General features: G+C 36.1%; 1 protein-coding gene across 1 annotated transcript in view; it reads left to right on the top strand.

Annotated features, from left to right (window-relative positions):
• INSC (INSC spindle orientation adaptor protein) overlaps nt 1–11,132 on the top strand; it is a 119,550-nt gene extending 108,418 nt beyond the window's left edge. The window contains exons 10-13 of the mRNA XM_071559503.1: nt 6,540–6,606; nt 8,233–8,388; nt 9,020–9,096; nt 10,851–11,132. Of these exons, the coding sequence (XP_071415604.1) occupies nt 6,540–6,606; nt 8,233–8,388; nt 9,020–9,096; nt 10,851–10,979 (429 nt within the window). The 3' untranslated portion in view covers nt 10,980–11,132. The remainder of the gene's footprint in view (nt 1–6,539; nt 6,607–8,232; nt 8,389–9,019; nt 9,097–10,850) is intronic.
• Nucleotides 11,133–27,978: the final 16,846 nt, after the last annotated feature.

Here is a 27,978-nt window from a genome sequence, read left to right as displayed (position 1 = left end):
TGCAGGCTGTACCAGTCATAAAGCTCTGAGTCAGAGGTGGGTTTCTATGCATTTTGCTGCGTTTTTCATCTTTTTGCTTTCAATCTGTCAGGAATTGAGATAGATTTCAGACAACCTCTGAGTTTGCCAATGATTTTTTTTTCCTAAAACAGAATCACTTGTCCAGGTGATGGTTGTGATTTCAGTCTTGGTTCTGAGCAGGTGAGCTAATAAACTGTTTCTATGGGTTGCAGTTTCTGGCTCCTTTTTCTTCCTCAACCAGAGCATTATTATCTTCTAGGAGGCTGTCAGAAATTACTTCCTGACAACTCTGCTTGAGTTAGTGGGAGTTGAACTGACTCCTTTAAAATGAGAATAACTAGGTTTCCTCCCACATACTCAGACCCCAATTCCAGGGTTTGATTTCAGCTAGACAAAGTTGTTTTCTAGCACTGTGCATTGCATTAGGGTTTGCTCTGGGGAGATCAGATGTCTTAAGTGTTTTTGGTTGCTGAGTCAGTTTCAAAATATAAGAAGCTTTGTAACGTCATGAAGGAAGTCTGAGAGACAATTATTCTTTTTTCCCCATGTTTTACCTTGAAAGACAGAAAACTGTGGCCACAGAAGTGAGTGAGGAGACACACTGTAGCTCAATCACTATTTTAGTTATACACTCTGGTTTCTGGATGTGTTCATTCATGATGTGTCTCATGCAGGATGTATGTCCTGTTTGCTTCTTTAAAACAAATAATTTAAGAACCTGGTCATTTTGCCTATTCCTTGACTAGATTAGTCAGCAATATGAAGTTAGGTAAATAAAAATGTAGTAAAAACTTCCTTTATTCCAAAGGATAAGCTTCCCTCAGCTTTAATCTCTGTTGCTCTGCCTCAGCATGCCAAGATTACAGTTCTCTGGCACAGTCTCAGAGTAAAGCAAAGCTTTGCAAGCAGATCCTGTCTCCAACCACTATTATTACTTTATGAGGGTCTTTGCTTCTTCAGCTTATCGTGGTATATTTATTTCTGTCTTTTCAGAAATCAAAACTTTATTCCCAACCTTAAAATGGCTATCAGAAGCAGTGGGAATTGTTTTCTATTCTAAGCCATATATGTCCCAGAGAAAATTTCTAGAGATTTCTTACTGAAGATTTTTGGTCATTTAGATAACATCTTGAAAGTTTTTTTTCTACCTTGACTTGTTGCGATTCCTGTTCTTGAGCCCTCCTATATGTATTCTTCTGCTGTCCCCCTGCAGGTGGAACTTGAATTGTGACATTTTTGTGGTTTTCATTTACATTCAGAAATAAAGACTCCATCTTGCTTCTCAGTAGTTGTCAGGTGCCTTTTTGTTTCTGAAGATGGCTATCTGGAGCTTTGCAGACACACTCTGATATACCCTTGTGACATTTATTTGAATGAATTACAAAATACTCTTATAATATGTACAAAAATTAATATTACTTAGTGGTGAATCAGCCTTAAAGGAGTAATTAGCTAAGAGAATTAGTAATTCTATATTGATCTACTTTGCCACTCAGTTAAATTACTTGCTAATTCTTATTTTGAGTGTGTGTCTTTCTTTTTATGTCAAGATTGTTAATAAAAGCTGACTGAGCAGTGTGTCTTTATTATCGACAAAGCCATATTAGCATCACACCTTCCACCTCTGTAGACAACTCCCCCTCCCACAAATGAAGTAAAAGACCCTCAGCTGTGTAAGGTATTGGCCCTTTGACAGGCTAAAATGCATGCTTTCTTCTTCTAAATCCTATTTCATCTTTATTTCTGAGTAGTCAGTTTCACAATAATGTGAAACACTTTCAGATCATCTTAAATCTCCCACTAAGGGGAAGTTATCAAAGAAGCCTTCTGTTTCTTATGTGCTCTTTAGGTTTAAATCTCTTTATTAACTAAAGCATTTGAGATTTACACTCTTAGTGTATCTTACTTTATAGCAAAATATTTTCATCTAGTTTTCACTTTTGCAACAGACATTCAGTACTTTGGTACACTGGTTAATGAGCATTAGTCACTATTAGTTGTTTAGAAAAATGTTATTATAGTGTTAGTCATTACATATTATAGGAAGACAATTTCCAAAGTGACTGTTATTTGAGCAAAACTATTTTAATGTTCTTAATTAACCATGGTTTCTCAAATTTAAATCACTGTTGACAACTGAGTGTAGTGCAAAGCAGACTACAGAACTTGAAAAGGAAGGTTCATCACTCATAAATTCAGTATGTGTGAAAAGCTGAGGGAGTGGAAGGAAACTATGTGGAAATAAAACAATTTCCAAATTATGAAAATAGATTTTGTTTACTTGAATAACTAAGATTTCAATTTTATAAAAATGGATGATATTGTCACTAGAGAGAGGTATCTGTGTTTACTAACTGTTTACTAATTTTGCCTATAGAAATGGAGATTTTTACTTAGATTTCAGATAATTTCCCTGGAAACTGCAAGGCTAGCAAGATGATGCTGTACTGACATTTAAAAAAGATGAAATAATTATATTATTTTTTAAAGTTTTTTATTAAATAGGGAAGTTTTCCATGGACCTAAAGGGGCCCTTCCCCCTCAAACATCCCTGTATACGCAGTTCACCAACAGACTGTTTAAAGGTGAACTTTCAAAGCTTCTTGATTTTGAGTGTGTTTTTTTAGCTCTGAAAGTTAACTACTTAGTCTTGTGAAAAATCTTACTAGTCCCACTGGAACTCTTTGCATGTTACTATTTTGATAAGCTGGTGTCTCTTCAAAAAGTGCTAAAACATGAGCTGGTCTGAGAATTCTTTTCCTGGCCTCTTACGTTGTACTGTGTCTCATTGCTATGTGGCTTAGGTGCGTAGTGCATAGCACATGGTAAAAGGTAGGTGTTGAACACAGGATAAACCCTAGAGGCCTGTTCCTTTCCTCGTGTTGTTTTTAGTAGTGTAACTCATGCAACACTGACCTGAATCATTCAGCTTTCATCTGGTGGCAAACAAATGTAATGGGCCTTCAAGGATCTGAAGGGAGCCAACAAGAAAGATGGAGAGAGGAAAAGGTTTCAGACCAAAAAAGAGTAGGTTTAGATTAGATAGTAGGAAAAAATTCTTTACTGTGAGCATGGTGAGGCACTGGAACAGGTTGCCCAGAGAATTTGTGGATGCCAACCCTGAAGTGTCCAAGGCCAGGCTGGATAAGAGTTTTCAGCAACCCCGTGCCTATGGCAGAGGGGTTGGAACTGGTTGATCTTTAAGGACCTTTCCAATGCAGGCCATTTCATGATTCTGTGATGATTATTTGTTGAACAAGTCTATTTTTCTGTGGTCTTCATTAGTACAGTGATTTTAGGACTGCTGGTTCACAAAGAAAACTGCAGTAACCAGGTTTATCAGACTCCTGCCCTAGAGAGGTACCTGCAATTTTCGATTGATCAGAATAGCTAAGAATGGAGTGTGGACGAGCCAGGATCAGTCTGTTGGAGAGCACTGCTAGAATACAGATATTGGAAATGCATGGATCATGATCTACCTTCAGAGCAGATCTGCCTAGCAGAGATACAGGTGCTTGGGCAGGGAATTATGCTGGGTGGGATCAGTTCTTGTAGGATATGATTTCTAAGGCAGTCCACCATAATCCTGCATCGGGTTGGGTAATACAATCTGAGATCAGATGTTGCATTAAAAAATTCCACATAGATAAAGCAACTTTTTTTTTCCTTTGGGAAATCTCAGATAGTATTTGCTTAATAGCATATCTCCAAATACCACAGATCAAGATATCACTAGTGTACTGGAATTTGTGGGTGGCTTCAGCCCATTCTTTCTGTCTGATAGGATGGCAGTGGCTGATGATCAGGGCTCACGTGTCCTGTCTTTGGGATATGTTCTCTTTTATACTCTGAGTTGATCACAGGTTCATTGCAAGATTCATAAACTGTGTCAGGTTCCAGGGCTTGAGCTACTTGAACAATTAATGAAATGGGTATTAAATATTGCAGTTGAGCAGTAGAGATTCCATGTTAAATATTTGCAGGTCTTAATTATTTCAAAATAATTCAGTTCTGAGAGAAGTTTTGGTATCTATTTTTTCCAGTAATTTTCAACTATGAAATGAGGTTTAGGCAGTCACTTTTGTCTGTATCTGTTTGTGTGCTCCATGTCTCACAATAACATCTGAACTGGTTTTCTGATTCAACAGGACTTCATCGTTATTTTTGTGAAACTGCCTAAGGCTTTATGAAATTTGGAGCCAGATAATGGGAAAAGAGCATAAGATAAAGACTGCAGTGTAAGCTTATGTATCATTAGACAAAAAAAAATCTACAGCAGGAGATGCTACTGGAAAACCTGTGTTTGTGGTTTTTGATCAACTCTAAATTCAAAAGAGATGGGACTTCATTAATGCTAGTACTCACAGAAGTGTTACTTTTCAAAGAAAATGGAGTCTACATTTAAGTTTGTGTTTTCCTCTAGAGAGTTCATCTTTAGAAGGAAACTTCCTTGAACTTTGATCTGTATTACAGAGGAAGTTTTCATGTAAGTTGCATGAATTTTAAAATGAAAAAGTATAGGGGGAAAAAGAGCATTTAAAGTCTGCTCTTTATTCAACTTGCCTGTTACGTGTTTACATCATGCTATTTCATGGTACATTGTTTACATCACAGTGAAATGTATCTTTTTTTTTTGGGGGGGGGGAAGGAAGAAAAATTCATCCATATGAAGTAAACTAATCTATGGATTAACTACTTTTTGAGTCCTACTATGATTTTAAAAGATAATGTAGGTAGAACTTGGTGGTTATTGATCATAAGGGTTTTTATGCATTTCTCTGGAGAAGATTACATATTAACCCACTAGGCTAGTTCATAAACATTGCAAAATATAGGGGCCACATAATCAATATAGAGGAAGTATAGATATAACCTCAAATAATTTTTGATGTCAAAAGTTGCATGCAAAATATTTTTATGTATGAAAATACTTATTAGACAAAATAACTTGAAGCAGTGGAATAATTGGCATGTATTCAAATTGTGGTTAATTGAATTCTTCATCTGTGGCTTAGAGAACCACATGGGGTGCAGATTCTGCACAGAGGAAGCAATTTTCATTAACTGGATATAATTTAGAATGAGAAAACATATACACTCTGCCTGAAACACAGTTAATAATTAATATGGAATAAATACATAGACATATACTGTTACCGTATTTCTACCTGTCACTCTGTACAGTTTCAGCAACTCATTTGCATCCTAAGTAAGTGTATTTATTCAGAGAGATGACACTGTAACACTACCTTCAAAAGTAGAAGACCTTTATGTCACAGCATCGGAAATGAGTCATCGTGGTTTTTAAAATGGCAAAATGAGATCAGAATGGTGATTTGATCTCATGCTTGCTTACATCTAAGAAGTTTGCTTGTTTGTGAACTGGCACTGTGCTATTATAAAGCTGATAACCATTTCCAAAACTGACTGGTACTTTTGAGGCTGATCAGTTTTTCTGAACTGGATTGGAGAAAATCAAAACCTCTTAAGAAAGAATATAATTTCTAGATTGCATTCTAGTGATCTATAGTATTTATTACTTTGTGTCTCAAATATACTTTTAATATTGAGATGCAAGTATTTTTTGCATGTAAAAAGCAAGCTATTTAAAGGACAAATTGAAAAAGAACCTCTTGCAGTATATATGAAAAAACCTATGTGATACTTATGAAGAGAATGGGGGGCTGAAAGCCCACAGCATCACACAGTCCAGTCTCTGTGAATGGCTTGCTACATCACTATAAGCGAGCTGTTACATCTGATCCTGAAAACAGTTAAAACTATTTTGGATAAGAAATTATGTAAACCAAGGACTCAAAATAAGCTTCTGTTGATACAAATCCTAACTATGATCTTAGCTCAGGAACAGTATAAACAGATTTTTAAATCCCGCTTTTTTTGGGACAGTGTTTAACGTGCGTGCAACTCATAGCTTCAACGAAACTGAAAAGTATTCCTTGAATACTCCCTTGAATCGGATGACCTGTGAGAATTTCTCAGCATTTCAGCTGGACCCTGAACCAGAAAGGTGGCAATAACAGTGCTACCAAATGTGTGCCGGTTCTTTGCTGTCAGCCTGAGCTGAAATGGGACTACAGGATTGGTTCCTGAGGGCAGGAAGCTCCTGGCTGAACTAGAACTCCAGTTTTGGTTTTGTTTTGTTTGTTTGTTTGTTTTTCTTTCAGTTATTTGGGTTTTGTAAATTTTTATCCTCATCTTTCTACCAATTTGACCACTGAACAAGCCTGCTGCACAGATCTCTCTAAGAAAGATTTTGCACACAAGTGCAGGACCATGAGAAAAGATCGTACTTTTCTTTTCTGACTTTCAGTCAGCAGCCATATAAAGACCGCTGAGAAATCACAAAGAAGGAAATAGACTCTTCAGCTACAAGAATGCTTTTTAGTTTCATTGATTTTGCTTTATTTCTGCCATACTAATTTTATAAAACGCAGTGTTACTTAATACTACTTAATTGCTGGGCTAGGCTTCATACTTCCTTCTCTCTTTAACAACAGGTGGTAACAATATTGGCAAACATGTCTGTGTTGGACCAGTGTGCTTCAGAAATCATTCAAGGAAATGGTATGTATTTTAACTGAATTATATTTTTTTACTTATTTCTGGTGAATGTGGGTAGATGGGAAAATAAGATCAGGTAAAGGAAAAAGGCTTCACTAATAAAATTTCATTTTGCATCCTATCTTTGCTGGATATTGCACATTTTTGGGGGGAGGGACCCTACCCAGGATCTTTTCTAGAAACTTTTTTCTAGAAATTGACATTTCTCAGGACCCTGTTGTCTGTAGTTATGGGTTTGAGTAGACAATACTGTGTTGATGATCTGCCTATTTTCCTTGTGCTGATCTTCAGTTGTCAACACTCACCGTTCAGATATGCCCTGGAAGATTTTGCGCTCTTTTATGAATAATAGATTGGTTATTTAGTTTGGCTATCTATTTCCTCAAGCACACCAAAACCTCTTCAGTTATTTGGGACAGGTGTTTGATCATTTATCAGCTTCTACTGCCGCAGAAACTGATGGAAGTTCATGAAATTATGCTAACTGCTGTGCCAGCTAGACCTTTCTGTTGCTAGATACTACAGTGGATGGAGACGTACATGCGGGTTGTTGAGGACAATGTGACAAAGTTTGTGTATAAATTCTGTAGTGGAAGTTTACAAGGAGCATTTGCACACTAGTTTTTGAGAAGTCTAGATACTCATCTTGCACGTAAAGGCTTTTTGTGTCTGTCCAGTGTTATAAAAATCAGATGCTCATTAGAGGCCAGATTCACAAACTGAGAAAGGGTCTTTGAATGCTGGAGAATTTAGATACGTTCTTCTTAACTTTGTCCTTTGTGTATGTTGATTTATTATTATCTAGCTGCACGATTCTGATGTTAATTCCCAGAAATATTTATGCAATTGTTCTAACAGTTAAAACCCTCTGATGCCACCTGAAGTAATCTGAATTCCTAATAGCATATGAAGTCTAATAGCACATAGTTGTCTTTACACTTAAAATAATCTGTAAAATAGAAATCTATACAGCCTCATCTGTTTTTGTGGTGCTAGAATAAGAATTGCAACTGCTACAGCAATGAGTTAATGAAGTGATTTTTGACATGGAAGATATTGTCTCTTCTGAAGCAAAGAATTAGTCACACAGTAAGTTTCAAGAGACAGAATCTCCTAGTTTCCTTTGTTAAAGGATTCTCCATTCTAAAATAAACTTAAGGAGTTTGAGAAGGGAACATTTAAATGCTTACTTAAAAGTACATATGCTGAAAAAAAAAATTGATTCAGAGTGAAACTTCTTGTACAGACCTGAAATATGTTGCTACAGGTTTTAGATAGTGATTGCCTTCAGTTTAGTTTGGAAGTAAATAAAGGATTGCATTTAGTTTGACTGAAACAAATTCATGAAAACTATAATACCAAGTTGTAAAGGAGTCAAAAAGTTGGGGGAGGGAAGAGTTAGTGCATTTTTTTGGTTCCAGAAGTTTTGTTGCTTTCTAGTAAAGACAAACTTATGCACAGCTCAGGTGTGCCTGAATGCTGATGTCCAAATTACAGTCCATGTTTACACATTATGCATGCCCTGTTTGGGCAGTGATTGGTCTGTATTTTCCTAGCTTGCTTTTTTCCCTTTTCTGTATTAAATTTTTTGTTGGAGAGAGGACAATAATGGCTCTTACATTCTTTTAGGTATTGAGCTTTTAATGGAAATGCTTTTTGAAAAATCGTCTTCAGGAAATTCAGCAGAAGTTGCTGCCTGTGAGCGAGTCCAACAGAAATCTGCAGTTACACTGGCACGACTCAGCCGAGACCCTGAAGTGGCAGAGGCAGCTGTAAAACTCAGCTGTAAGGATATATCTCTAGCTTAATGGCACACTGAAAAAGAGGGAGGAACTGCCAGTCATGGAGAAGCTCTTTTTAATTTTTGGCCTCACTTGGTACACTTTATGGAATATATCCCCTATAGAGCCTGTCCAGAGAATGACTGAGGTGGCTGAGTTAAATGAACCTCTGGCTCGTTTCCCAGAGGAACCTGAGGTGCAGCATCCACTCAACATGTAGCAGTGTCTTACTGTGCTGACTGACACAGCTGCCTCCTCTGTTCCTTTACATAAACCTTAGTGCAGGGTCTGTCAGGGTGATGAATCTAACGGGAGGGAACATGTTAGTTGGGTTGGAGTTTTTTAAGGGTGTAGGGGAGGATTGATAGGGAAGAAATGGAGGTCAAAATTTCTGCTCTGAAACAGCAATAGCAAGTAAACCCAGTTTATTTGTTTATGCTTTACAACTATTAATTATGACTGCTCTGCACTGCATAGCTCCATAAAAAGTCCCTTAAGAATTTGCATATCATCTTTGCATTAGATATCATGTCTGCTAAGTAAGATAAATATGACACATCTGAAAAAATATATCATCTCAAAATAAGAAATTGTTTTTTTAAATTATTTCTCCTGATGCTCTTTTGTGCACTCAGGTATTCCTTGCCTAATTAAACTTTGCAGATCACCAACCGAAAGAAATAACAGTGATTCTGTTCTAGTGGCATGTCTGGTATGTACATTTACTCTTTCTTTTAAGCTTATCCTGGAAAATTAAGAAAAAAAAGTATCTCTTTAGATTTCAAAATGCATAAGTATTGCAGGAATGTTTTAAATTCATGCCAGGGTCTCCTGCTTTCCCCTTAAGCATAATCCTGTATGTTGTCAATTATTTATCCTCTGATTAAAGCTTTAAGCACACGAGGAAAAATGGCTTAATCTTCACTTTACTGAGCACCAATAAATTTCACTGAAACACTTCAGAATTTAGGGATTTGTTAATTTCTAAATTCTATTCTCTGAAATAAGACTCGGGTTAAGGGGTAGCAGCCCTTTATCTGCACACCCACATATCTGTGGGAATATTTGTGTAAAGTATCCCAAAAGAGGAAAAGATATTAGTTGCTTTCATTGTACTTCATTTTTTTATTTCAGTCTCCAAGACAGTATAACACCCAGTCAAGCACAGGGCAACAGAAGGTTACCACTTCTTTTGCTCAGGAGAAAGATCCCATCTGCTGGCCCTGTGCTACATGGGCTGTGAGCCCCTGACAACTGTCAGAGTTGAGTGATTTCACCAAGCATTCTGTGAAAGTGCTCTGGGCACATGGGTGATCTAGTGTTAAGACATAGGTTTTGATGAATGAAGACTGAAGAATATTGTTTGACAGTGTTTTACAGTATTAATGTTATTTTAAATGTAAAATTTGGTTATTGCAACTTGTTCATTCAAGGAGGTATGAATGTGAGCATAGGAAGTGCTGAAGTTATCCTTCATACATGCTGAGGCAGCTTGTTAATCCTGTATGGCTAAAGAGAGACCACAGAGTGATGGCAGCGAACCAGACTATGATTTTCCTGTCTCACTGAAGTTGTTACTGCACATTCCGTGAATTCATGCCTATTGCAGATGTTACCTGCCTGTCTCTCTCAGCAATGCTGCCTCTCCTCTATTTTGGTAACTGCCTGAAAACTTTTTCTGTTAAACATGTGGTAAAAATATTGTCCTGTAGATACAAGCTGCTTCAGGCTCTGATAGATAATGTCCCTGGAGTCTGTGGGCTTGTAGTGTTTGGTATTTTTGATCTTGAGGAAAGCCAGCCTGCTTTCCCGGTCATTCTGTCATGTCAGGTTCCTAGAAGGTATGTAACTATATTTTTCTCTGGTAAGAAAACTAAGTATCTCATTAGAAGGGAAGAGTCTATGAAGACGATAGTAACATCAATGCAATTTTTATTGTGCAGCCTCATAATTGGAAAAACTGTCAGTTTTATTCGTTCACAAATGGTTTGAAATGCACTACTTCTTTCTATATTACTGTACCTAGAAGATTTCTGTAACAAGCATTGCATAAAACTTTGGTTGCAGATGTCTTCTGAATCTATTGGCTTTGTAGTTCTTATAAATAAGACAAAAAGTGAGAGGAAAGTCAAGAGAGAGGCAGTGTGAGAGCTGTATTAGATCAGAGATAGGATTACAGTCTGTGTCTTCAGATTCTCAGCTGTGTGTTCTTAACACCACACTGACCCTGCTGCTCAGGTCTAAAAGTAATTGCCCCTAAAGAATTGTCATTTACTAACTTCATTTGAGAGGAGATTCATCTGAGAGATGAAGACAGTAACAAGAAATTACGCAGGTATGAGAATTCAGAGACCTGCATAGTTCAGGTCTGAGTCTTGGCTATTTAGAGATGATTACAATGGATTCCTGCAATGAAGACTTTGTCAAACCTAACTATATTACAATTTTGCTGTTTTGTTTTTTTAGGCAGCCTTACGGAGACTAGCAGTGATGAGTCCCAATGGTCTTGAAGATTCAGATTTTCAGCAGCTAGTAAAGCCGAGACTCGTGGATTCTTTTTTGCTATGCACAAATATGGAAGAGAGTTTTGTGTAAATGTGAGCCAAAAACCTTTGCAGGATAATCAAGGTGATAAGTATACAATAGGGTAATACATATACAATTTTATTTTGGTGCAATCCTATTGTTATTTATGATTTATTTATTCTAAACCCATGAACATGTGGTTTGTAGGAGCAAAGGAACAGAATGAGCAAAATTGTTTCAGTGGTTTGCAAAGGTAATTTTTTATTTTATTTTCCTGCCAAGACACATCAACAGACCTTATCATTGCCATGTAACAAAATGTTGTTTTGTTTAATATAGTTGAATCAAGGTAACGAAGCCAAGAATTTGTTGTTCTGATGCTAAATGCTTCTAATAATATTTTATCACTGATATGTTTCTATACTTAGAACATTTCTGGGTTTTTTTAGAATTAGTTTAGTATCATGCATTTGTTGTATGTGAAAAAAAAATCCTAAGAACTGCAACTACTTTGAAATAAAAAGATGTTGCAGTCTAAGTCCAGTTATTAACTGTTACTATTTTTAATAGAACTATGAAATATATAACTGAGGGGAAAATTTCTACAAAATTTTCAAATACTGGATTTGAATGATGTTAGAGGACATTCTTATGCTGTATAAAGATTTGCTCCATTAGAGGATACACGCTTCCAGAGAACTCTTTATTTAAATTTACTGAAATTTCCTAGAGAAATTGATAAAATTCTAGAAAAATCTTTGATGATGTATGTTGTATTTCATAATGTAAGATTATCCTCCTAAGATTTAAAATCATTACACACTGATAATTTTGTCTCCTTTCCAAGCCTTATAAGAACTGGAGGTGCTTATGTCTAGACATGTTTTTAATACTCTAGCTATTACTTTTATGAGAAGTTGTGCATGCATATGCTAAATAATCAGAACAGATAAATTAATTGTAACTTGAATTTCCATTTTTGTGTTTTTCTAACTAGTCCTGTATTTCTAAAACTGAAATGGGACTTTCAGGAGCTCTTGGAATTGAGAAAAGGAGATTTTACCAATGGACAACATCTTAAAGAATAGACTTGATATTAAACCAGAATTTTTTTTCATGAACATTTTATTTAATTATTGCTTTTTTTTTTCATTGAGAAACCATATATATTTAAAATTACTCAGCCAGCAATATCCTGAGAGTGGTTTTTTTTTTTTTCCCCTTAACATCTCACAAAGCATAGAATCGATTGGGTTGGAAAAGACCTCCAAGATCATCGAGTCCAACCCTTGGTCCAACTCTAGCCCATTTACTAGATCATGGCACTCAGCGCCACGTCCAATCTGCGTTTAAAAATCTCTAGGGATGGTGAATCCACCACCTCTCTGGGCAACCCATTCCAATGCCTGATTACTTTCTCTGGAAAGAATTTTTTTCTGATATCCAACTTAAATTTCCCCTGGCAGAGCTTAAGCCCATGCCCCCTAGTCCTATTGCTGAGTGCCTGGAAGAAGAGACCAGCCCCCACCTGGCTATAACTTCCCTTCAGGTAGTTCTAGACAGTGATGAGGTCACCTCTGAGCCTCCTCTTCTCCAGGCTAAACAAGCCCAACTCCCTCAGCCTCTCCCCATAGGGCTTGTGCTCCAGTCCCTTCACCAGCCTTGTTGCTCTTCTCTGGACTCGCTCCAGCACCTCAATATCCTTTCTGAACTGAGGGGCCCAGAACTGAACACAGTACTCAAGGTGTGGCCTCACCAACGCAGAGTACAGGGGAAGGATCACTTCCCTGGTCCTGCTGGCCACGCTGTTTTTGATACAGGACAGGATCCCATTGGCCTTCTTGGCCACCTGGGCACACTGTTGGCTCATGTTGAGCTTCCCGTCAATTAGTACTCCAAGGTCCCTTTCTGCCTGGCTGCTCTCCAGCCACTCTGTGCCCAGCCTGTAGTGCTGCAGGGGGTTGTTGTGGCCAAAGTGCAGGACCCAGCACTTGGCCTTGTTGAACTTCATCCCATTGGAATCAGCCCATTTCTCAAGTCTATCCAGATCCCTCTGCAGAGCCCTCCTGCCTTCCAGCAGATCGACAATCCCTCCCAGCTTGGTGTCATTAGCAAATTTGCTGATGATGGACTCAATCCCCTCATCTAAATCATCAATAAAGATGTTATAAAACTATATGTAATTTTTTCTTGATGGCTTGCAACTATAGCTTTGGATCATTTTATGATCAACATCTTAAGGGTATTAGGACATCTGCCAAAAAAACATGTTTTTTCCTTATTGTACTTTCTCTGTAGATATATTAAGTAGCTTAATTCATGAATGTTTATTTAGTATTATGTGGTGTTTAGATGAAAGGCACCAGGAAATTGTGAAGTTGTGACTGCTTTCTACATTTTCTGTGTCTGAGAACTCTGCCCTGGTTCAAGTGATAATAGTTTTTTCTCCCCTTGAGTATATGGGTTAAGAAATCTCTGCCTTAACATTTTTTTCTTGTGAGTTCTTCATGTAATAAGTTTTATCTTGAATGAATTTTCAAACATTAGAAAACATAAAACGACCTCTGTCAAAAACAACTACACAAAGAAGAGTATTGAATCAGAGGTTTCACAGATGTAATTTTCTGGTAAGTGCAGAGATGAATTCTGCTTTGTTTGCTTACTATGAGACAGCTCCTTAAATTTCCAAGACTATTAAAATGTATGGTACTGTACAGTGTATTCGATATGAACTTTAGCGCTTTCCTCACTAAGCAGAAACAAGCCATGGATGCTTTAAATGTTAAAATCAACATTCGAGTTCTAAACAATGCATTCATAAATTACATTTAAAAAAAAACCCCTCAAAATAAGGTTCTGTTGCTACAGTTTTAATAGCATAGCAATCCCTGACAGAATACAACACATCAAATTCTGTTGTGAATGTGCTGTACCAAACCTCATTGATAGCTGTAACTGACACCAGATAAGAATTTGTAGATGAAGTAGTATTTATCCCAGAACAAGTAAAGTTGAAATATCATTAATTTTTTTTTTTTTTTACAAATGCAAAGTGAACTGAAGTCACTATTAAGAAAATGCCATTGTAACTGGTAATGTTTTAATGCCACTTCTAACAGGTCAATCAAATATTCAGTGAGCAGGTCAGTAGCATTTAATTTGCTCTTAAATCCAGTAATGTGAATACACATCAATTGAATTTATTACAGATACTCTCAATATTTAAATTTGTGGCCATAATTTTAGGCCCATATTGTCCATTTACATGTGTTCATACTATGAATGTGGCTGTTTCTGTTACAAACCCAAATATGTTTATGTGGATCTTTCATTCATAGTAGAAAATATATCTTGAAAGAGTCACTTTAGACCTATTATCACCTAAGTGTCCTCAAAACCATTTTTGCTAGGTCTGATTTTTTCCCCTAAAGTTGTGCACTTTGTTTCTGTGTATGGTGAAGTTTATGAGAAAAAAGACATATTTCTACCTTGCCTCTTAATTAATTTTTAAATAATAAGTCATTAAAAACACTGAATTATTTTCTCTTTGCTTCTTAATGAATAGTGCATTAAAAATGTTTGCTTTGAAAGTGACTCGTCAGTTTCTAAACAAAACAAACCAACCAACCAAACAAGGAGCAGTTTAAACCAGAATAAACATTTTTGATTTAAATGTAGTATGAAACAAAATATTTTATATAAAATTTTTCACTCAAGTATTTTGGTGACTCAATCCTTGTGTATATATGTATACACTTAAGAAAGAGAGATAGAATATGTGTAATACATTCACAAATCAACTCATATATGTAGATTCCTTGACCTGCAGAGACTGCATGTGGGTTAGGTATTAGCTTAATCATTTCAGAAACTGCATGCTACAGTTGTTAGAAATGTTGTAGTTTTGTTTAAATTCTTCTGAACATTTTTGATTTTGTATGAGATTAGAAACACTTGATGAACATGCTGAGATTACAGGATTTGTTGTAATTTTTATTTATGTTCCAGTTAATTTGGACAATGTTTCAAATTTCATCTTTTGCTTGAATTGTTTGCAGATACTCAGGGCCTAGATGTTTCATTCATAGAATAAATTTTGTTTTTTCTGAGTTTGTTGTATGTTTAGTATGTGAATCACTTATGTGGAATGTTACTTGTCTGAACTGTTCTGTCTAAAATAACATGTGCACCTACAAGCGGTAAGATAATTTCTTCATGAATTGGATACCTTATCTATTTTGGGGGTTGTCTGATAGTCTCTAAAAGATGGGATTCCTTCTGTAGGGTTTTGCCTTATTGCAAACTGATTCTGTTATCACATATGGCTCATTCCAAATTTGTATGTTGACCATCTCCTTTTAAATAATAGCAATGAACAGTCAAAATAACATCGGCTTTTGTAATTTGAGGAATCTAATTTGATTTTCAATTTAGATTTAAATTAAATTTAATGTATTTAAAGAGGCACTCTGGACACTGTAAATTATTCACTAGTGTTCTCATTTTTAAGGGAAAGGAGGGGATATGGTATTAAGCATTGAAAGAAAGATCTAGAGTGAACTTGTTAGTTGAAGTTGAAAGTGCATAGCTGATGGGAAAGTGGGTGAGTGGCTAAAGAACTGGAACAAGGAAAACCCAAGGTTGTCTGTCCTAGATACTTGTATGCCTTGTGAAGATCTTCACCTCTACTTTCTAGTCTGCTCTTGAGTCTGAGTTTCTCTTTTTCTAACTGTGATACATTTCTTCCTCTTGGGAGTTCTATTTGTATAATTGATAGTATTCTGAAGAGAGTAGAGTTACTTTCCAAGGTTTGGTCCTGCTAATTATTAAATTGATAAGGTTTTTGCTGAGAAACTAAGTAACAAAAACACCTTGTTAAATAAATCTAATAAAAATCACCTACAGTAATGAACTGTTTGTTGTTCCTACAGTAGCGGAAAGGATCAATATATTCTTCAGAAAACCTGAGAAAAAACCCGTATGTATAATAGCCTACTTCCAGGTTTTGCTATTTTTACAAACAGGCCTGCTAAATAAGACTGTGTGAATTGATCAATCCCTATCAAATAATCATTCAATCAAAGTAACAAAGGAAAAATCACTAAAGCAACAGACAAAACACTGAAAAATGAAAGATTTTTTTTTCTCTTTAATTTTCAACAGCCAGTCAGTGACTTTTTGTTTTAATAATTGAAGCGTGCCTAGAACCCAGCAGAACCCATGGGAAACCAGTGAGAAAAAAAAATATAGCAGGTGATATTGCTAATTTGCTTTGAAGGCTTAAATTGCTGAGAAGATGGTATGTTTAAAGTGGTACCTCTCCTACCCCTGTTGTGATCACCTGTGTTACAAATGTCTAATTGAAAGCTGCACTGCTTATACCCTCATTTTCAAGCTTTCTGGATTAACATTCTCTTTTTATTAGCTTTTGTTTATACCTTCCACAACCTTTAGAATGTGACCTAATAATGCAAAGTCTTTAATTAGTCTGATTTTTTTTTATACCACATGTTGTAAAAATCCTTTTTTCACATAGTTCAGGAAGAATATACCTAACAAGATATGTCTGTTATGTATGTTCATCAGTTAAGACAAGGATTATGATAAATCAGGAAGATCTATCTAAAAGGATCCAGAAACAGCCATGTGTTTTCATTTGCATCAAAAGAATAGTTATGGAATGTGTCCAATCCAGGGTAGTCTTATTTCATGCTGCTTCTTCTGACTTCTGTAAGTCAGTTTACCTGTACTGCAATAAAGAAGAGTCAGAGCTACCCCCAAGGTTTCAAGGATCTAGCTAGAATTAGAACTGTGGAATTCTAACACATATAATAAAATAAACATAAATAAAATCTCATGGTGTGAAACTAAGGATATAAATCTTGTAAAATTTTGTGATCAACATGAACATTTAAGGAGGACTCTTCATACATTACGCAATGTGCTTGTTTCTCCTTCAGAACTGCCCTCTGCCATAACTCTCATTTTGTACTGTTAAGTCATTAAAAAGGTCATTTTTTTTTAGAGCAGTGATTATTACAAATCACTGATTTAAAATTTAGTTCATCAGTAGAAGAAACCTATCAAGTGTTTTTCTAAGGGGAATTCTCAACTGTTTTGAAGTTTAATTCTGTAAGCATAATCCAGACTTAGGAAATTTCTGCAGACCAGAGAAAGAAGTGGGCAATACTTTGTCTTTGACGGTGACTGCTCAAGACAGGGAGTATATATAAAAAACCATGGAGCTTCATTTTTCACTCCAGTGGCTATGGAAAAAAGTGATGATGATTTGTTTGGAGGAGATGTCTAAACACGTCAATATCTGACTATTAATTCAGATCATGTGAGATGAATTCCAGGCTCAGTCTGGAGACAAAGGGAAGATGCTTCTACAACTGGGGTTTCACATGCTGTTTGCCTATCAAGTACAATTTCTATCAAGCCAGAAATTTTTGCAAGATCAGACTCTCCCTTTGAAATAACAGAGACACCGTTTACTTATTTGGTTTGTACTAGATGATAATTCCTGTTTCTAAATGGTTCAAAAGAAAAAGATATCTGGATCAACTCATTGATCTCGGAATATTCTACCGATTATACATTTCTTATTAGAGAAAAATCTCTTGCATTTGAAGAAAGGGGGAAATACACTTCACAGGACTCAGAATTCCAAAGTGAGCTATCCTGCACAATATGCAAAGTACCATTGAGCTAATCAATAATATTGCACATATTGAGAAAGCTACTGCTCATGAGGAAACAAACAAACAAAAAAAATCCCTGCCAACTCAGTATACGTTCTTTCCCTAAAAGTGTAGTAAGCTGAGTTCTAATAAGAAGAAGAAAGGACCCTTCATTAAAAGGCAGAGCCTGGGACTCAACAACATCACAGGTAAACACACTGATAAATGGGAACTGTTTCCAGGTGGTTCAGCCCATCCTGTCCAACTCATGCTGCCATGTTTTAAGTACTCATGGAAGTTGCTTACTATCAAGACCACTGCTAAATCCTTGCGTGGAAGTCTCTGCTGCTGTGCTTACTGTGGCTTAAGCATTTAGCTAGCAAACCCTTTCTTGAATCAAGGATGTGCTTTCTATCAACACTGCAAGTGATGATGTATGTGTGGTGGTTCACAACTCGGTTCCTTTCTAACTCTCTATGCCTTTTTGCCTGATGTCAACCAGTTCATGCTTCCCATTAGAGTGAGTGAATGACATCTGAAGGATTTCCATGACTCAACATGGCAACTGATAATTCAAACCTAACATTTGTGAAACCTAAGGCAGAGACATGTTGTGTTTGCAGATGCTGTTTCATCACTCTGTTACATCTGCATCAAGGCAATCTCTTGGTCCAGCATCTTTGCTAAAAAATTCTGTCTTATCACTTGCATAGTTATCACCATTTAACAAATATTTCTCCTCAAATACTTAAATCTTGTTTATTTTTCCCATTTGAAAGCATTTTACTCATAGTTACTAAAATGCTGGGTAGTGCATTCAAAAGGAATTTCTGGATTCTGCTGCAAAGATCAGATGAATGTGCATGAATTGGTTTTACTCTCATTTTTTGGTTCTCTTTCTTATGTAGTCTAAAAACTACAGGAGCAAAGTGTTCCTTTGCATTTTTTATATGATACTAAGTTCTCTGATATCACTCTTTTCATTTGAGGCCACTTAAAGGTAATATATATTACAAAAATTATTAATAAAAATTCTAGCTCCTTTGGGAGTATCAATACATTCTTTGTGTTTGTGACCCTAAGATATCCTTGTGTGGAAATGTCTTGGCAGCTTCTTTTCCAGTTAATAATCTGACATGGTTATAATGCATATAGTTGCCTTTTGTGTTCAAGCACATGTTCAGCTGCCTCTTTCATTCAAAAGAACAGCTGATTTCAAACATTTTCTCCCACTGGTACTTCTGTTGTTTTCAAGCTCATCTGCGTGCCCCTTTCATGTGGTAATACCTTTATTGCTTCTCACACTTGCTTGAAGTTCTGCCTTCTTCTATTACCCATTGATCACCTTTACAGTTTGTTCACTTTTCTGATTATGTATATCAATAAGATATTGTACCTTTTTAAAATTCTTATTTAAATCCTATAAGTTGGTATAGGCAATAATTGAAAAGGCTCCTGAAAATTAAATCATTAAAATGTGGGTTTGGTACAGAGGGTTACTGACATCAGGGGCTCAGGTTTAAGTATTTTAAAATTGTTCTCAGATACTTTTGAGGTAGAACATCTTTCATTAAAGAAATACAGATAGATTTTTCTTTTAAAAATCCTCTTAAATAGGCTATTTTTAATTAAAAATGTTTCTATTAAAATAAACACAAATGGACTCTCACTATGATTTAAAAAAAGCTAACTAGAAAAGAAAAACTAAAGAAAACTCAAAATACAAATGAGTTAAAAATTCTTTAACCATTTCTTTGCTTTCTAAGTCTTGCTGCATATGAATAAATGCACCAGATCGTTCCCTAGTAACTTTCACTAGACAAATTATATATTTTATCAATATTTTGTGAGGCTACTTTTTCTAATATAGAACTATTTACAAGTCTTAGCTGTAGTCAAGAGAATAAAAAATTACTTCTGTTTAAGTGAAAATTTTAGAATTAGGAAGTATTTCTTTTGATAAAATTCAGTTTAGGCCTTCTTCTAAGTCCTGGCAACTGCACTAGTGGAAACAGTTCTCAGTTTCAAAGTGTTCTGAAACAACCCTTCACTGTTCAGTGATTCTCAGCAGTACTAGGTACTCAGGCTTTGCATAGGATTTTACGAAACGAGTTCTCATATTTTGTGTTCTTTTTGGACACTTCACAGAGGTTTTATGTCTCTTTTTACCTTGAGCCCAGACTTTTTTTTTTAAAAAAGGAGTTTCACTCAGGGGCTATATTCACAGTCAAAGGTAAGTGAGCAAACATCATATGGTTTTGCTTGCAGTAGTCTTGTAGTCCTGCCCTGAAAACTGAATATCTTTTTCCGATGGGAGGCCAAGGGGCAGCAAATGTATGAAATGCAAACACAAGTGAAAGTTGTGCTGAAAGTGTTTCTCACAGTTGAAGATTCAACAAAGTCTTTGTCCTTTGGAAAGAGCTCTGTTGCCCCTAAAGAGTTCAGGTGTCTGAACTCCCATCACTCTGTATCCTGTGGGCTTTTTTACTTTAAAAAAAAACCTTGAGTGGTAACTTCCCTCTGTTCACATCAGGACAGCTGAGTGCCACAGCCCTGTGGATAATTCTGATTTTGTCTGCATACCTCATTTTTTCTGCTTTATTTGTAACACTTGCCTGCTGTAGAATCATCTTCCTTACTATTTGTTTACTCATTACAGGCTTTTCTGAAATCTAAAAAACCTGCTATGTTTCTTCCATGTAAAGACAGCAGCAATGTTTTTGAAATATGAAAGGATTTTCTGTAATAATTAATAACCAATTTAGCCAGGACTGGTACTTATTTTCTTCCAGCTACGTGTTTTTAGTCAATAAACTTCTTAACAGTTCAAGTAAAAAATATCTTTTCAATTTTGACTTCTTCTCAAGCAAGTAAACAATTTAAATGTTTAGCATGAACGTTTAATTTCTTTAAAAATTAGAAAACAACCAGAGAATCTTCAAAATGGAGTCAGTCCTCATGTATCAGCCCTAGGTTTTAGCATAGAGTGTATTTTTGCTTTTTCTTGAGATGGAGTACAATGTTGCTATTCAGTTTCGTGTTAGTTCTGGCTTCATGGGATTCTACAAATCCCATGGACAATACAGTAAATTAGAGGCCCCTTTACAGCTGGGTGGGAAAGGAATTGAAACAATAATGCTTTAGATATTCTTAAAAAGTGGTTGATAGTTTTTTAACTTGTTCTAGTGACCTGATCCCAGGAACAAGGACATTTTAAAAAGTCCTACAGATGCATTTAAATCTTATCTCACTTCCTAAAATACTTAAGAACCAATTTTCCTTACATCTGTAATGTCTTTAATCAGTGTGGCTGTTTTAATCTGGTTGAAATCTGGATAAGTAATCTACAGGCCTGCAAATGAACTTTTCTGAAGACTTTAAACCATTGCTGAACTCATCAAAAATAATTGATCATCATGCACTTCTATGCATCCTAATTCTCTTCCAAGTCTTAAGGGATGAATGCAGCCAGAAAGTCCGCTTCTGTTGTGACCAAGTGAAAAAATATCACATAAAACATTTTCTTGCCCTGCAAATCATTGATGATTAACTTTTGTTTCTAATATTATTTAGAAAATATAAAATATGTCTCTATAGAAAAAGAATATGAAAAACTCTTCAGAAAATGAAATGTAGCCTACAGAAATTTTCTGTAGCAAAGTCAGGGGTTTTTTTAGGTTGATTTTACATATTATAATGCCCTGTGTATCTGAATAGATTTAAAAAAAACAGAGTAAATACATTTTTGTTTTATTCTATGATGCAGATAAATATAAAGTGATGAAAATTTATTAATTTTCTGATGCAAGGAATCAGGGTCAGTATAAGCAAATGAATATCCATTGATGTTTTCTCTCAAAGATGCAGATTTTAGCCAGCCTTGAGTTTCACTTGATATTAACTTAAAAAATATATTCTTCCCTGGAGACTTACTGTGTAAAGAGGAAACAAAAGTACCAGGAATATCTGGATGGAGCTGACCAAAAGCATGAGACTTCTTCCATAATGTCAGAACTCTGGGCTTCCTGGACTTCTTGTTCCCAGTGGGAGGGGAGAAAAATGTAGCCATGAAAATCAGGTGAAGTGAAGCATGTGGTCTCATATTTTCTGAGAGAAAAGGATAGTTGCAAGTAAAAGCTAAAAAGAATTGAACCCAAATATTTAGGAAGGAAACTCAACTGGGGCTTGTTGAAACCTGGGAAACAAAGCAAACTAATGTTGCAGGGAAAGGATATGAACACTACAGCTGGAAAACCAACTGTAGTCACAATCAGGGCTATGGTTATAATCAAAGTATCATTTAAAACTTTGATATTTATGAAGTATCAAGTGACAAGGGAAAAATGAATAGAACACTGGATACTGTTGTGTATTAGCAACATCACAACTCACAGCTGATTTTCACTTGGTCTGATTCATAATAGTGGCATGAGCTCTATGAACTCATTAATTCATTGACACAGATTAGAAAAATGGATATATTCTTTTTCTGTCAAAACACAATGTAACCCAAAGCAAAAGGAGTCTCTCTGCTTTCTCAACTCATGATGTAGTGCAAACTGAGTTTTCAAAAGCTTCTTTTAGATGTATTTAAGGACTTGCTGGGGGAGAAGTGGTGACATCTACTGGAATTTTTAAACACTTCATCGTATTTTTCCAGGCCTGCTAGCAAGACGTATTTGGTTTAGGTCTAAAGTTGGATGAATAATGCAGAAACAATTTCTACTTATATTTGTGCAAATTTGGAAGCAAATCTTCAGCCATCTTAGGGTTTCTTTTGGTGTCATATCCCGCACACACTCACAGAGTTATTAATCTTTAATTGCATAACTGTTGGCAGAAAATAAATGTTAAACTCACACAGGAATACTATGAAAAGTGAATTTCTAATGTGCTCTCTGTAAGCCTGTGTACCACAAAGCTGATTCCATGAGTTATGTTCATTAGACTGGATAACGGAAACAATATTAAGTGATTTATGGGGCTAACTGCAATTGAACAGTGAGTTTGTGCTTGGAGTATCAAACCCTTACTTTAAAAGAAATTAAAAAAAGAATTCAACAATGAAGGAATATGTGAAGCAAATTGCAACCCGCTCCCCACATTTCATGGTAAGAAGGAAGGAAACTCATCCATCATTAAATGTATTCATTAAAAATTATTCACTCAGATCCATTTAAAACATGTTCTAACTTTAATCTCTTGATTTCTTGGGGCTAGACTGTGATGTGTCCTGCATGCCCAATAAGAGTGTGAAGGCATTTCTTGCATCCTGATATAGGTTACTTGGACCTTGGGACTGGGCCTGCAGGAACAGCAGGGTTATACATGTGCTTCCTCTCTCCCTTCAGAGGAAGCATGTAGAGGGGAGAGAAAGGGGAATGAGTGAAGCCATCCCTATTGATACAGAAATCATGGGTTGTTGGGACTGGATGGGGGTCAGCATTTTCCAAAATTTTACTACTGTGAACCAGTGAATAAATAACTACCACTGCGACAAGAAAGATGTAGGTCATAAATTTGTCTTTGAGATGTACCCTGAAGGTGTGTTTTCCAGAGTTATCCGTGTACTGTTGCAATTTGCCCATCCCATCCTCTTCAGTTTATGCCTTCTTTTAATATCTAAAGTCCAAAGACCTTATGACTTTACAAAATTTATGACCTGACTTTATGATGCAATTGTGTCATACATTAACAGTAGTAGAACGTGAGGATTTTGTTAAAAATTTTTAATCTGTGAGAAACTTTCTGTAAGGCTTTCCACCAAGCTGTCCTTAAGGATTTTCTACTGGTATGACAAAAGGGAACCGTCTGCTGTTATTCATCTAAGTGGTTTATGTTGATTTTTGCACCTGTGAGCATATATCCTGCTGTAACACCCTATTCTTGCAGCCTTCAGTTGGGCCCTGGCAATCCAAGTATATCTCAGTCACAACAGCTTTTCTAGTAATGTGAGTTTTTTCACTCCAGCAGTGTTCTCTGATTATGAGACTGCCTGGCTAAACAGATCACAAGTGTAATAGTATAACTTAGTACAAAATATGAACTGTTTGGCTGTCAGAATTGTGGTGAGAAATGCTGACATAATGGTTTTCTGACTTTAGCAATAGGTTTTAATCCTCTGGTTTTGTTAGTACGTGTTGACTTTCACCCACTGTGTCTTTTATTTGCTAAACTGACAAGTTTTTATCAATCTGTCAATCTTTTTTAGCTTGCCTGCTGCTCACAAGTTTTCCTAAATTTATCCCAAATAATACATTTTTAATTGAACAGAGATTTTCTGAGCCTGTATGTGTATCTACATCCACCTGTAACCATTTTCATGACTTAAACCTACTCTTACCTTAGATTCTTCAATTCCAAGATCTGTACACAAAGTCTATGTATATTTTCAGTTAATAATTTTTGTAATTACACTTTGGTGGATCAGATCATGGTGCTCATTTTGCTGGGGAAACATAGCTGCATGTAAGAAATGCAAGAAGTTGCCTCTACACGGGTGCTGGCAGAGCATCTAGCACAAGTTCACAGTATTTTAGTACTACATGCACATATATAAGTTGAACATCTGCCTGAAGATGATAAAGCTAAAATACTCTTATGTTAAGCTAGTAAGGAAAGAAATGAGGGTGCAAATACTAAAATCTTCCCTAGATAATAGCACATAATATCCAATTAATAGTTATGGTAAATCTGTCTGAAATGTATTCCATATAATTTGTGGCAAGATTTGCTTTCAATCAGAGATTACAGAGAACATTTAAATTAGCAATGAGAATTACTCTGAATAACAAGCTCATTATTTACTATATTTGCATTTTGTTGAGCTTACTAGTAGCACTGCCTGGTTAGATTTTGTGGATCCTTTTCTATCCTTTCTGCATGATAGCCCAACTATGAAACATTTCTGAAAGCAACAATTGTGATTTTATAATGAACCACAAGAGGGGGGAGAACGAACATAAATGAAAGAACTTGATTTTAATGAACAACTGTTACAGTAAGGACAGTGCTGTATCAATGCTGAGTGCAGGAATCTTGGCTAGGTGTTGTCTGTGGAATGAAGAGTTTGAACTAATGGCAAAATGTTTTTCTCAAGATTCGTCTTTTCAGGTCTGCTGGTTTACTGCTGAGCTTCACTTGCAGCTGTGGACAAACCACACTTCCAAAGCTGCAAAATACCATGCTGAGTGTGCTTATCCCTTCCTTTATTGCCTTGATCATACAGTAATAGATGCTAATGAAATGATAAAAATAGAGATCTCTGTGACCTGAACAATCAGCTTTATAGCCTCTTATCATGTCTTTTAATTTTTTTCCCCCAGTTACAAGAAGGAGTTCTCTAACTCCAGTAATCAAGGAATTCCTCCCTAGTGCATAGATGAGTTTTTGGTGTCAGTATGAAAAATATATCATCTCAGTATTGTGATCATGGATTGACAAAGGGTTACTGAATTTCCAAGTGTTTTCAGCCTACTTTTTAAAGAAGGCTTCTAGTCCCCTGCTCCTCATGTACAGAAGCAGCTGTAGTGATGATAAAGGTGGGGACTCCTACAGGTGGTAGTACGGGACTGCTGAGAGCACATGGCCCCGGGTCAACTCTTGGAAGAGGATGCACAAGCAGCTCTGTCAAGGAATCAGCTTCCTAACTCCAGGACTATGAGAGCAGTTCCTATAGCCAGCTGGAGGGCAAGAAAGGAAATAGATTTCAAGAAGCCACCTGCTCCACTGTCAACCTTTTATTTCAAAGTGGTTACAAGAGACAAGCAACTTTCCCATTATTTAGTCCTCTGTATCTCATGTTCTGTGTTCCTCCTGGCCTAGGTCATCAGTCTCCTGGGAGAGGAATAGGAAAGAGAAGGACTCTTACTTCCCTCCAGACTCAGAAAGAAGCAAAGAAACAATTATAACAGTAATATGAGGATAGAATTGCAGCAGGTGTTTGCAGCATGGCAAAAATTAGTCGAATAGGCAGCAAACCTTCTCAGCTTTTCTTCAGCAAATAATAGCAAGTAGCCCAATAGGTTGTAACTCTGAGAGAACACTACGTCACATTACCAGGTAACATGATAATATCCTTCATTTCGTGTTTGAAAACTGAATGGCAGTGAAGGAGGCTTGCAAAAAGAAATTAAGATAGTTATACTAGAGGAAGACATAATTTTGATTACCAGCAGTGAGGTATCCAGATTTGACTAATGGCACAGTTGTTGTATGCATAAGCCCTAATGGTGTTTAAGTGGTTGCTAGAATGAATGTAATTAATGTAATTTATTTGTCAGCATCCGAACACTATAATACTCAGAATAGGAGATCCCTTGCCTAGTATATAACCCTATATATAACCCTATGAATACTTTTCAGTGTCTCTGTTCACAAGTACACAAAAGCAGGGACTATGTGCTTTTTGTTTGTTTTTTTTCCTTTTATTTTTTTTAATGACTCTTAAGGGGCATCATCTACATAGCTCCACTGATTTAAACTGATTTTTTTTGTTGGTTTTAGGGATTTTGGAGAGATACCTGGGATGTTCTAGTCTAGTTTGTCACTTGAATACAATAAGTGACCTTGCACCTCTCCTACAGCTCTGAGCATATGCTTTTATTCAGAGATAGATTGTCCTAGTTTGTCTCAAGTACTGTAGGGTTAACAGTAAATTGATTACTTTCTTAAATTGCTTCAGTGATTGATGATGACCTGTGCTTAAAGATGAAAAAGAAGACCAGTGTATTTCTAATGAGAGTTTTTTTCAGCTGAAAGCTGAAGTTAATCTTCAGCTGTGGGATCTTGTCATGCTACATCAAAGAACCTTGTGATAATGGAGAACTTTGCTTTCCCTACCTAAGTATCATTGGGATGTAATCAAAATTTTTGAATTCCGCAGATAAAAGTTTTGATGTTTCTCGTTGTATGTCTGTTGCTCTTGGTTTCACATTTCTGTGATTTTCCTTCTCATATCTTCCCTTTGTCTTTAGAGTGGTTTTTGGTGTTGTTTTTTTGAGGATTTTTTTAGATCTAAAGACCCCACTAAAGACGTGTCTGAGGACAAAACCACCTTGGAGTTCTTGCTTGATATTTTCTTACACGAGGAGACAAGGGCATCAATCCTTTTATGAGAGATTCCTCTACATGGTACAGTTTCTCCAAATGTGTGTAGTACCTCTACCACTACACTCTACCCTCTAGTTGAACTAATATGCAAATACTCCTATCTTCAGCATTGTTCCTAACTAAATCAGAGAGAAAGCAGATTCATTATTCTGGTACAAATTAAAATTGAGAAATATATTAGGGGCAATATCAGCTTACTTTTCAAGTGAATTATTCAAATATATTGACAGTCTCTCTAAGCAATATGTCCCCTCTGCACTGTGGACTCACATCGTAGGACTTTGAAGAGACTCAGTTGCCTTTCAGTCTGGATTCAGATCAATTATCTTATTTTGAAGCCACCAGAAAGCTGGGCTATATATCAAAGTTCAACATAAGTACCAGCTGTCAAAGCCATCAGATTAATTGTTGTTCATTAATCATTTCTCCTTCAAGATGGAAAACCCTTCCAAATCAAGGCACAGAGAACTTGGAACTGCTGTTTAGAGCAGTAGACATTTATTTTGATGAGGGTTTATGGATTTCCCAAATGTTTATTATTTACACACACTAAATAATTTTTGGTAGCATCTCCCACCCATACTCAACAAAACAGTTAAGCTTTAAGAAGAGATATGCCAATGCAATTCCATTGTAAGTAGGAGAGGTACACAAATTTATATGATGCTTCTTCTTTTATCCCTTTGACTTACATGACTCATTTGAAGGCACTGTCATGTTTAGGATAGCTTAAAATAGTATACGACTATTTCTCTTTTAGACATACTACTACATATGAAAGGATTTTCTTCTTTGTTTCCTTCTTTGTTTTCTTTTATTTCTTGTCCTTTATGGCTAACAAAATGTACAGAGAGAAGTAGAGTAAATAGGGGAAGCTCCTGGCAATGGAACAAACAAACTTATTTTTAATTGTCTTGTGAAAAGAAATGGAAGACTAAAGTTTAGCTCTGATTCAGAAAGAGTAAATTACTAATACTTTTTTTACAATCTCCTATATTGAAAAAAATAATCCTTATGCCTATGAGCTTCTGAGTTCCGCGTGGCATCTCACAATCTTTGAATTGCTTTGTGTTGCTATCTTGATCTAAGAAGCGTGACGTAACATAGTGGTCAAATTCTTCTGTGCATTATTTCCTATGCCTAAAATCTGTACAATGATAAACCTGAGGTGCTTGAGTTTGTACCTCCAATAATCATAACTAAAAAACCACAAATGGACTTTTTATTTCTTCTTTGGAAGAGCTATAAAACCTAAGGTAAGCTGTCCTGCCAAA

This window comes from Pithys albifrons, chromosome 6 (genome assembly GCF_047495875.1).
Source record: "Pithys albifrons albifrons isolate INPA30051 chromosome 6, PitAlb_v1, whole genome shotgun sequence".
Lineage (NCBI taxonomy): Eukaryota > Metazoa > Chordata > Aves > Passeriformes > Thamnophilidae > Pithys > Pithys albifrons.
The sequence above is the reverse complement of the archived record's forward strand: the minus strand, read 5'-3'. Positions and strand labels throughout refer to the sequence as shown.